The sequence below is a fragment of the Cebus imitator genome, unplaced genomic scaffold (assembly GCF_001604975.1).
Source record: "Cebus imitator isolate Cc_AM_T3 unplaced genomic scaffold, Cebus_imitator-1.0 Scaffold325, whole genome shotgun sequence".
NCBI classification, from domain to species: Eukaryota; Metazoa; Chordata; class Mammalia; order Primates; family Cebidae; genus Cebus; species Cebus imitator.
Window position 1 is genome coordinate 2,215,986 of NW_016107640.1, and position 12,447 is coordinate 2,228,432.

Below are 12,447 nucleotides of genomic sequence, written 5' to 3' on the forward strand. Positions count from 1 at the left end.
ATGTAATTGGTTTATACATTATTATGAAGAGGAAGATATGTTTATTTTACCCTTTTCTAGATATTAATGCTATATTTATTGTTTTTTAGATTGCAGCTTCGTATGGTAATGCTGTATGTATATTTGAGCCCTTGGGCATAAATTCTCATAAAAGAAATTGTGTAAGTATTAACGGATAATAGAATACTTTTAGAATCTAGTTAACTTTAGAATCCAAGTGATGTTAATAAAAAGCTCCTTAGGAGCTAGTGCTGAAAGTGTACTAGAGTATTAGTGAAAATTGGTCTGGTGATTTACGGTAGGATTCTTAAATTCACTAGGGATATATCCCTAGTGCTTTTAGAAACTCAGGTCTCTAGAATATTGCAAATTGAGATTCACTGTGTTAATTGAGATCTACCCTAGTTTGAATTACTGTTATTTCTTGCCTGGATTACTAATCTCTATCTGATACCTGTTTTCCTGTTGCCCTCAGCCCCCAGTCTCTAGTCTCAACAGAGCAGATCATGACATTTCTCTGCTTAAAGCTCTATAATGGTTCCATATTTCTCTCTCTCTTTTTTCTTTTCTTTTTTTTTTTTGAAACAGGGTCTGCCTCCATTGCCTAGGCTGGAGTGCAGTGGCACGATTGCTGCTCACTACAGACCCTGTGAGGGTCAAGTGATCCTTCCATCTCAGCCTCCCAATTAACTGGGACTACAGGCATGCACCACCATTGCCAGCTAATTTTTAAATTTTTCGTGGAGATGGGATTTCCCAGTGGTGCTCAGGCTGGTCTTGAACCCTGGGGCTAAGCTGTCCTCCTGCCTCAGCCTCCCAAAGTGCTGAGATTACAGGCATGAGCCACCAAGCCCAGCTGCTCCATATGTCTTTCAGATAGAAAGGCAAAAGCCTTAATGTAGACTACAACTTCCCTTCTACTCAGTACCACACTTATTATGTCTCAGAGATCATGGTTCTACTCCGACCACATTGGCATTTTTAGTATTTCTCAGTTACCCTTCCCTCTCTGAACCTTTGTGTTGGTTGTTTTCTTTGTCAGGAATGTTTTTCCTCCAGTTATCTCCAGAGATAGCTCCCACAGATTCTTTAGGTCTTTGCTCAATAATACCTTGTCAATGAGGTTTACCTTGACCACCCTTTAGAAAATTGTAACCCCGCTTTCTGTTTAAAATTGTTTTTGCAACATTTATTTATTTATTGTTTACTATTTAGAATGTTATCTAAAGGTGCATAAGGGTAGGAGGCTTTGTTTCTTTTTTTCACTGGTGAATCCTCAGTGCGTAGAACACTATCTGGAACATATCAGTTACTCCTAAATGTTGACTGAATGAAGGGGTTAGGAGTTTAGATAAGCTCACTTACCAGCTAAGTGGTTAAGCATACCACATTGTGAACCATCCATATTCATACTGGGTACTATATTATATATTTATTTTACTTAACATTAAAAGAAATCCAATGTGGTTAGGATTAACCCCTTTAAAAAGTACTGCATGCATTTAAAATTCCACCATCACTCACAAATAATCAAAATTGCAAATGCTAAATTTGAATGCTAAAAGTATATATTTACAAGTAATTTTTAAAGTATTTTTTAAGTGAAATACATTAAAGCAAATGGTTTTGGTATTTTTTGTTAAATGTATGTATTTTAATATATCTTTTTATATTTTATATTTTTATATTCCCCATAAACAGTGTAAATTAAAATATTAATCTTTCCCTATAATAGTATTGTGAAATGGATATCAAATTTTGAGCTACTTCAGAGTCACCTAGAGCTAAAATAGTAAAAATTCAGGTTTGCAGGCCTCATTCCCCAAATTTCTTCAAGGTAGTTGCTCCACAGATTACACTCTGAGGAACACTAAAGGAAAAAATATTAGGGATGTCTATAATTTTAGGAATTACTTAATTACTACACTAAAATAGATTTGTTGAACAGTATTTAAAATAGCGTGCTGTTGTGATTGTTGTTTGGCCAGCAGTGGTAGGGTTTAAAAATAACATTTTCTCTGATTATACAGTATAAAGTTATTTTTGGATAATGAAGTGCAGGGTTTGCAGATATACACACCACACACACACACACACACACACACACACACACACACACACACAGCGAGAGAGAGAGAGAGAGAGAGAGAGAGAGAGAAACACACATTTTTTTTTAGAGGCTTGCTCTGTCACCCAGGCTGGAATGCAGTGGTGTGATCATAGCTCATTGTATCCTCCAACTTGTGGGCTAAAGTGATCCTTCCACCTCAGCCTCCTGAGTAGCTAGGACTACAGGTGTGCGCTACCATGCCCAGCTAATTTTAAAATTTTTTATACAGATGAGGGTCTTGCTATGTTGCCCAGGCTGGTTTCAAATTCCTGCCCTAAGCAATCTGTCTGTTGTGGCCTCCCAGACTGTTGGGTTGCAGCTGTATTTTAAAACTCTTCCTCAAAGTAATCAAGAAACCTTGCATAAAATTTTAAATTGTTAAATATTCTTAAAATATTGTAACAAGAAAGGGTATTACTAGTTAAAAATTATTTGCCAAACTATTAACATATAACTTGCCTAAGGTAACATAGCTTTATATAAATATAAAATGTCCTTTTGTGAGAGGACATTTGCAAAACATACAAATGTCCTCTCACAAAAGGACATTTTATATTTATGTACTACAAAGAAATATGTAAACTTTTGTTTACTTAGAGATTGTATTTCATGGCAAAGTTCTTTTAAAGGACTTTTAAACTTTAAATCACCTTTTAGAATGAAAATATTAAGAAAATAGGTTGAAATTAAGATATAAAATTTGTGGATCGTATACACAATATAGTGCGAATTGGTTGACTTTTGAGGAGATAAATCCAGCTTTAGGCATCATGAGATTATGACAATTTGCATTTCTTTCTTTTTTTTTTTTTTTTTTTTTTGAGATGGAGTTTCGCTCTTGTTACCCAGGCTGGAGTGCAATGGCGCGATCTCGGCTCACCGCAACCTCCGCCTCCTGGGTTCAGGCAATTCTCCTGCCTCAGCCTCCTGAGTAGCTGGGATTACAGGCACGCGCCACCATGCCCAGCTAATTTTTTGTAGCTTTAGTAGAGACGGGGTTTCACCGTGTTGACCAGGATGGTCTCGATCTCTTGACCTCGTGATCCACCCGCCTCAGCCTCCCAAAGTGCTGGGATTACAGGCGTGAGCCACCGCGCCCGGCCTTCTTTCTAATGTGCATTTATTTTATGTTAATAAACATTTAACATGTTTGTACCAGCTATTACAAATGCTGATGATAACAAAAAATATTATGACATAGTTTCTGCCCTTGCACAGTTGCAGTTTACTGGGAGAGCCAGATATGTAAACAAATACTAATTCTATGTGATCCGTGTTATAATGGCAGAATGTAAAAGTGCTTTTGGTGCTGCCAGGATGTCACAGAAGGCTTCATAGCAGAGATGATGAGTTAGCTTATCTTAGTGGAAGGATAGGAGTTTGCAGATGGAGACGTGAGGAATAGGATATCCTAAACATAGGAATGTATTTATAGATATGAAGGAAGCCTGAGAGAACCTGCTTTGTTTGGGCATGGCAAGGAGCTCAATATGGTAGAATAAATAGTAGTAGAACCAATGAAAGTTATGTTAAAAACAGTATACGAAAATAATAGTGTAATATTTGCATGTTTGTTTCAGATCATGAAGTTATAAGTTAAAGAAAATGATAAAATGGTAGTGTTTTGGGATATTATTTTAAAAACATCTTTTTCTTTTTTCTTATTTCTTTTTGTCTACATATTTTAGCAACTCAAGTGCCAGTGGCTTAAAACTGGGCAGTTTTTTTTGAGTTCTGTGACGTACAACTTAGCATGGGATCCTCAAGGTATTTAGCAATTATATTTAAAATTATCTAAATTAAATATTTGTTTTAAATGTATGATAAGAATGTGATATAGTCTCCCATAATAAGAAAATGATCAGTACATTATATCTTCTTTTTGTTGACGAATATAATTTTTTGTTCTTGGTGTATAGTGCATTGTACAATGCTTAATTTACTATTCTGTTTTTTTCCCCTGCCTTTGAGTGTTTTATTTCAAGAAACAGTGATGATTTGTTTCCTAGTTAACATGTGCTGCACTTTACTCTTGTTGTATTTACTTAGAAACACAATTAGAAATCAAACAGAGACCAAGAAAACTTCTGGCCAGGCGCAGTGGTTCATGCCTGTAATCCCAGCTCTTTGGGAGGCTGACACGGGTGGATCACCTGAGGTCAGGAGTTTGAGACCAGCCTGACCAACATGGAGAAACCCCGTCTCTACTAAAAATACAAAAAATTGAGCCGGGTGAGGTGGTGCATGCCTGTAATCCCAGCTACTTGGGAGGCTGAAGTAGGAGAATCGCTTGAACTCGGGAGGCAGAGGTTGCTGTGAGCCGACATCGAGCCATTGCACTACAGCCTGGGCAACGGGCAAAACTCCATCTCAAAAAAAATACAAAAAACTTCACCTCATTTTATCATTTGTATCAGGAAATTGCTATCTTTCCTTTTGAAAAATTAGGAACCTCTAATGATAATAGCTATTGTCCCTTTTTATGTTCGCAATTAATGAGGATTACTTTTATATTTCATGTATAAAACCACCTTTTATTAATTTGTAGTTATGCCTTATATCTCGAGGTCATTTTATGTGGTAATTTCAGAGTTATTGGCGAGTTTGTTATCTGTTAATACGTTTGCTGTTAATTTTTTTGTACTTGCTTGATATAATAACTCTTTGCCAGTAAGCTTTTCTTTGTTGTTCTCAAATCTTAAGAACTACTCTTTGCTGTCCAGAAAGATGCTTTTTTTCCTTCTAAGGGACTTTATATATACATCAGGTATTTTTCATTAGTGATATTGGTTACTTTTCACATAATATTAATAGTTTACAGATCTAAACAGAAGCCCATGTGCATGTATTTCCCTGTATAATCTTTGTGTATTCATCAGAACATTCTTTAATTTTCAGATAATAGATTGTTAACAGCAACTGATTCAGTTCAGTTGTGGGCTCCTCCAGGAGATGATATTCTGGAAGAGGAGGAAGAAATTGATAATAAAATGCCACCTGTTTTAAATGATTGGAAGTGTGTCTGGCAATGCAAGTTAGTATCTATTTCTATTGTTATATTCATTAATTAAAAGCAAATGCTTCCTAAAATATGTTCCCTTTCACAAAGATCTTTATTTTTTATGGTACCATTGCATTTAGAAGCCTAGAAAGTGGATATTTTCTAACCAAAACCCATATAACATCATTCTTTAATTTGTGCTACAGTTAATAATTTTAAAAAAGGATGAAAGTATTTTCATAGTTACAGCCCCAGGACAGGAATTGACAGGTTGATACATAGGAATTACTCATTAATAGATTGAGATAAGGATGGGGAAAGGGACGATGTCATGAAAGTTGCCAGCCAGTCTTTCAAATGGAAGATATATTATTAACATTCATAAAGATTATGTGATGAAGACCAGTCAGGGATTATGATAAACTCAGCTTTTAACATGTTATATTTAGGATGTTGGGACATGTAGGTGGAGATATACTATATGCATGTTACTTAAATCCTTCTTTTCCCAAAGTGAATGTTGGAGTAGTTTTAATTAATTTATGTTTTTATGGAGGTGAAATATTTTATTTATGTAAAACCGTCTTATTCTGAAGATTCTGACTCTGATGTTACAAAAATCTCATCTTGACTATTTATATATACAGCATACCAGATTTTAAAAGTGCTATTTGCTTAACTTTTTCTTTTTTAGAACCTCAGTGTCTGTACATTTGATGGAATGGTCTCCTGATGGTGAATATTTTGCTACTGCTGGAAAGGTAAAGGATCAAACAAAAACATACAGTAGAAACAAATAAAAGAACGCAAAATGTTTCTTACTCATTTTTATTTTCAGTTTTCTTATCTGTAAAACTGGGATAATCCTCCTTGGCAAGGCTGGCGTGAAGAATAAAAGTGCTGTTTGTAAAAGACTTGGTATTGTCCCCACAGGTTGTAGGGACTTGGGAAATAATGGCTATTCTTATTACTTTTATTTGTCCTTACATCATGTGCATTTTTTAAAAACTAAGTTTTGTGATTAAAAATAGCATATGTATGTAACTTAAAAAGTAAAATAATAATACTGGATTCACAATGAGAAGATGTACTCCCTGCCTCATTATTCCCACTCTAATTCCTGTGTCCAGGAGGCAGTTATCTGTGAAGTTGAATATTTTGATATTTCCTTTCATGTCCTTAAGTAACTTGCAGGTGCTCCCATTTCTTGATTCTCTCTGCCCAGTCCCCCTGGTTGTATGTATGATTTTTTGCCTTCCCACTGCAGAAGCTGAGGCTTTAGTTTGATAAAGGGGCGGGGTTGATATCCCAACCTTGTCTTCACATATAACACATACAGATATTCATTTCACTTGCTTTTACCTTCCTGACATAGTTATCTCATGATTTTGGATAAATCATAAGTTATTGTTAACATTATTAAGATTATACAGAATATTCTTAATAGTTAATAATTACTTTGGAGATAATAATTACTTTGTTTATGGTTTGTTTTTTTTCTGTATACCTGATTCATCCTTAGAACTACTTTGAATCTTTTCTCCGTACAATCCCACATAGGAGGTATTCTGGAAACATGTGTTATCTTTGCTCTCATCCAGCTTGGTTGCTCTACTAGCCTAAAATGGCAGAGCTACCATTTTTGGATTTTCTTTTGCCAACTTTGGGAAATTCTCTTTGCTTCTTTCCTTTGTTAAATTTTCTCTTTCTTGGCATCATTTATCTTCCTTTTTCCTTGTTTTGATAGTGATATCCTCTAATAGGTTCCTGAAGAAAGGTGAATAGAAAAAAGCATTTTTTAGGCCTTACACGTCTGAAAGATTTTTTTCTTATGCTTGATTTTCTCGGGCATAGAATTGGGTTGAAAATCATTAACCCTCGGTATTATATATCAATAAACTTATTTTTTATTGATATATGTATGGGATACATATGATATTTTGAAACGTGTAAGTGTAATGATGGTCAAATCAGAGTAGGATTTCCATCACCTCAAACATTTGTCTGTTTTTGTTGGGAACATTTCAAATCTTATAGCTAATTGAAATATGCAATATATTATTGTTAACTATAGCCACCCTACTGTACTATTGAATACTTGAACTTACTCCATCCAACTGTGTATTTTACCAATTAACCAACTTCATTTCCTTTTTTATCTCCCACATAAGATTAAGAAAATGTGGTATTTTTCTTTCTGTGCTTGTCTTATTTTACGTAATAACTTCTAGTTCCATTTACGTTACTGCAAATTACAGGATTTTGCCCTTTTTATAGCCAAAGAGTATTTCACTGTGTATATTTACCACATTTCATTTATCCTTTGATTTACTGATGGGCGTCTAGGTTGATTTTATATATTGGCTATGGTGAGTAGTGCTGCAGTAAACATGGGAGTGTAGGTATCCTTTTGATATACTGATTTCCTTCTCTTTGAATTAATAACCAGTAGTGGGATTGATGAATTGTATGGTAGCTCTATTTTTTTTTTTTTTTTTTTTTTGAGAAAATGCCATACTATTTTCCATAACTACCTTTGCTACCACTAGCACCTGACTGAGCTGCCTATAGGCCCAAAACTGGTCCTCCTGGACCTGTGACTGCTGGTGTCCACGTATGCTGCCTTGGAGCCCAAGGGCCGGCATGCCTGGCCTGCCTCTGCCACCACTGGTGCCCCAAAACTGGCCTGTCTGGTGTCCCTGTCTCTAGCAAAGCTTCACCACAGCCTCTGCTACCAACCACAGCCTAAGCCAATGAATAACTCATACATCACTGACACTGATTACAGCTGAAGAAATTGTATGAAGAGGACTCTCCTGCACTCACCCAGAATGGAAGCCAAAGCACACTATCCAATTAACACTACAACATCTGGGGGACCTATTAAGTCTAAAACTATGTCTTTCAATTCTGAGAGATTTTATGTCTTTTGTGTGTTTTTTCCTTCTCTCTCTGGATCTCTTCTTATTCGGATATGGTACTTTTACAATAATTCTCTTACTATTCCCCCACCTTTTTTCATCTGCCCATCTTTTTCTTTTAATTTCTGGGGGACTTTTCAGACGTAACTTCAAACTAATTTTTGTCTGCTATTAAATTTTTAACTTTTAAGAGGTTTTAAAATTCTCCACTTTTTAAATTACAAAATATTTTATAAGTTAAAAAGTGTATATAAAACATGTTGTGTAAGATACAATAATTAATTAAACAAATACCCATGTCCCATACTTCTCAACTTGAGACAAAGAACATAAAACAAATGAGTCCATTATCTTTCTCTGTGCATCTCCTTCCTCCCCTCCCACCCCAGGCAACCAGAATCCTGACTTTCATGTTTATTATTTTATTTAAAAAAAGTTTCAGTCATCTGAATTCCTAAATAAGATAATATTTAGTGTTCCACAGTTTTAAACTTAACAGAGTTTGTGTCTTTCTTTTCTTTACAAGTTTTTTTTTTTATTATACTTGAAGCTCTGGAGTACATGTGCAGATCGTATAGGATTGTTACATAGGTATACACATGCCATGGTGGCTTGCTGCATCCATCCGCCTGTCACCTACATTAGGTATTTCTCCTAATGTTATCCCTCCCCAATCCCCCCACTCCCTGGTATCCCTCCCCTACCCTCTCTCCCCACCAACAGGCCCCAGTGTGTGATGTTCCCCTCCCTGTGTCCTTGTGTTCTCATTGTTCAACACCCACTTATGAGTGAGAACATGTGGTGTTTGGTTTTCTGTTCCTGTGTCAGTTTGCTGAGAATGATGGTTTGCAGCTTCATCCATGTCCCTACAAAGGACATAAACTCATCCTTTTTTATGGCTGCATAGTATTCCATGGTGTATATGTGCCACATTTTCTTTATCCAGTCTGTCATTGATGAGCATTTGGGTTGATTTCAAGTTTTTGCTATTGTAAACAGTGTCGCTGTGAACATATATGTGCATGTGTCTTTATAATGATTTATAATCCTTTGGTTATATAACCCAGTAATGATATTATTGGGTCAAATCGTATTTCTATTTCTAGATCCTTGAGTAGTTGCCACACTGTCTTCCACACTGGTTGAACTAATTTACCCTCCCACCAACAATGTAAAAGAGTTCCTGTTTCTCCACATCCTCTCCAGCATCTGTTGTCTCCAGATTTTTTACTGATTGCCATTCTAACTGGTGTGATGTAGTATCTCAGTGTGGTTTTGATTTGCATTTCTCGAATGACTGGTGATGATGAGTATTTTTTCATGTTTGCTGGCCGCCTACATGTCTTCTTTTGAAAAGTGTCTGTTTATATCCTTTGCCCATTTTTTGTTGGGGTTGTTTTTTTCTTGTAAATTTGTTTTAGTTCTTGGTAGATTCTGGATATTAGCCCTTTGTCAAATGGGTAGCTTGCAAAAATTTTTTCCCCTTCTGTTGGTTGCCGGTTCACTAATGATTGTTTCTTTTGCTGTGCAGAGCTCTTAAGTTTAATTAGATCCCATTTGTCTATTTTGGCTTTTTTTGCCAATACTTTTGATGCTTTAGTCATGAAGTCCTTGCCTGTGCTTATGTCCTGAATAGTTTTGCCTAGATTTTCTTCTAGGGTTTTTATGGTGTTAGGTTTTATGTTTAAATCTTTAATCAATCTGGGGTTAATTTTTGTGTAAGGTGTAAGGAAGGGGTCCAGTTTTAGCTTTCTGCACATGGCTAGCTAGTTTTCCCGACACCATTTATTAAACATGGCGTCCTTTCCCCACTGCGTGTTTTTGTCAAAAATGTCAAAGATCAGTTGGTTGATGTGTAGTGTTCCTTCTGAGGCCCCTGTTCTGTTCCATTGGTCCGTATCTCTGTTTTAGTATCAGTACTGTGCTGTTTTCATTACTGTAGCCTTGTATAGTTTGAAGTCAGGTAGTGTGATGCCTCCAGCTTTGTTCTTTTTGCTTAGGATTGTCTTGGCTATGCCAGCTCTGTTTTGGTTTCACATGAAGTTTAAGGTGTTTTTTTCCAGTTTTGTGAAGAAGGTCAATGGTAGCTTGATGGGGATAGCATTGACTCTGTAAATTTCTTGGGACAGTATGGCCATTTTTACAATATTGTTTCTTCCTAACCATGAGCATGGACTGTTTTTCCATTTGTTTGTGTCCTCTCTTATTTCCTTGGGCAGTGGTTCGTAGTTCTCCTTGAAGAGGTCCTTCATGTCCCTTGTTAGTTGTATTCCTAGGTATTTTATTGTCTTTGTAGCAATTGTGAATGGGAGTTTGCTCATGATTTGGCTCTCTGTCTGTTACTGGTGTATAGGAATGCTTGTGATTTTGCACATTGATTTTGTATCCTGTGACTTTGCTGAAGTTGCATATCATCTTAAGGAGGTTTTGGGCTGAGACAGTGGGGTCTTCTAAATATACAATCATGTCGTCTGCAAATAGAGACAATTTGACTTCCTCTTTTCCTAATTGAATACGCTTTATTTCTTCTTCTTGTCTGATTGCTCTGGCCAAAACTTCCAATACTATGTTGAATAGGAATAGTGAGAGAGGGCACCCCGTCTAGTGCCAGTTTTCAGAGGGAGTGCTTCCAGTTTTTGCCCATTCATTATGATATTGGCTGTGGGTTTGTCATAAATAGCTTTTATTATTTTGAGATACATTCCGTCGTTACCTAGTTTATTGAGAGTTTTTAGCATAAAACGCTGTTGAATTTTGTCGAAGGCCTTCTCTGCATCTTTTGAGATAACATGTAGTTTTTGTCTTTGGTTCTGTTTCTGTGATGGATTATGTTTATAGATTTGTGTATGTTGAACCAGCCTTGCATCCCCGAGATGAAGCTGACTGGATCGTGATGGATAAGCTTTTCAATGTGCTGTTGTATTCTGTTTGCCTGTAGTTTATTGAGGATTTTTGCATCAATGTTCATCATAGATATTGGCCTGAAATTTTCTTTTTAAATTGTGTCTCTGCCAGGTTTTGGTATTAGGATGATGTTGGTCTCATAAAATGAGTTAGGGAGGATTCCCTCTTTTTTGTATTGCTTGGAATAGTTTCAGAAGGAATGGTACCAGCTCCTCTTTGTATGTCTGGTAGAATTTTTTTTTTTTTTTTTTTAGACTGAGTCTTGTTCTGTCACCCAGACTGAAGTGCAGTGGCACAATCACGGCTCATTGCAGCATTGACCTCCTGGGCTCAGGCAGTCCCTACCTCAGCCTCTTGAGTAGCTGGGACTACAGGTGTGCACCATGACCTGTGGCTAGTTTTTGTATTTTTTTGTATAAATAAAGTTTGATCATGTTGCCCAGCCTGGTCTCTTTTCCCTTTATTTATGATGTCTTAATTTAAAAAAAATTTTTTCTTCAAACATAAACAGAAGTACAGTGAAAAATTTACTGAACTCCTATGTTCACTTACTCAGCTTCAGTAGTTATCACTCAGGCAATCTTGTTTCATTTGTACTACTCCTCCCCCAGTTGGGTTATTTAGGCTTGTATCACTGATGTTATTTATCTGTACAGCTGGTGCTCGACTTACGACCACGATTGGTTCCGACAAACTGGTCGTAACACGATTTGGTCGTAAGTTGAGTAGGCTATAAGTACAATACAGTGAAATGATGTTATAAAAATCTTTAAGTCATATTTTATCATAATTTTCTTTCATTATTGTTATATATCATAATTTTCTTTGTTCATTTTATGCCATTTGTATCATCTCTACACCATTTTGTTTCTTATTTTTACATTCGTCAGGTTTCAGTAAAACACTGCATTACCACTACAACTGGTTTAATATTTGCAAAACATATAAAATTACAAAATACAGGTGCATACAAAAATACAAAATACAGGTATAAAAAATACCACAGGAAACATTTTCCCAATTGCAAAACATATCAAAATATATAAACATGCATGAAACATTTTATTGGCCGCTGGTGCTTGGCTGCAGATCGTTGATGTCATCATCTGAGGCAGCAGTTTGGGTTACCAGAGTTGGTTTTTTCATAAACATGGTGAGCTTTGTCTGAATTGTATGTTTTTTTTTTTTCTTCATAAATTTCACGATACGGACAAAACACATCGTGCGCCATCTGTTCAATTCTTGCAAATCGTTCGATGTTTGGGTCCATTGCTTCGAAATGTACAAGAAGTTTATTCAGTAAAGATAAACCGTCTGATAATCCCTTAGTGGTGAACTTTCTCTCTGGCTCCTCCTCTTCTTTCTCTGCTTCTCTTCTTTCTTCTTCCGCCACTCTTTCTTCTTCCAGTTCGATTAGCTCTTCATTTGTAAGTTCTCCGGATTCTTTGTCTAGCAATTCTTTGACATCTTCCATTTCACACTCCAAAGAAAGGTCTTTAGCGAGTTTTACT

General features: G+C 36.2%; 1 protein-coding gene across 4 annotated transcripts in view; it reads left to right on the forward strand.

Annotated features, from left to right (window-relative positions):
* DMXL2 (Dmx like 2) overlaps positions 1-12,447 on the forward strand; it is a 180,225-nt gene that overhangs the window by 30,859 nt on the left and 136,919 nt on the right. For all 4 annotated transcript variants that reach the window (XM_017504635.2, XM_017504636.2, XM_017504637.2 and 1 more), the window contains exons 3-6: positions 90-161; positions 3,799-3,877; positions 5,009-5,144; positions 5,806-5,872. In XM_017504635.2, the coding sequence (XP_017360124.1) occupies positions 90-161; positions 3,799-3,877; positions 5,009-5,144; positions 5,806-5,872 (354 nt within the window). The remainder of the gene's footprint in view (positions 1-89; positions 162-3,798; positions 3,878-5,008; positions 5,145-5,805; positions 5,873-12,447) is intronic.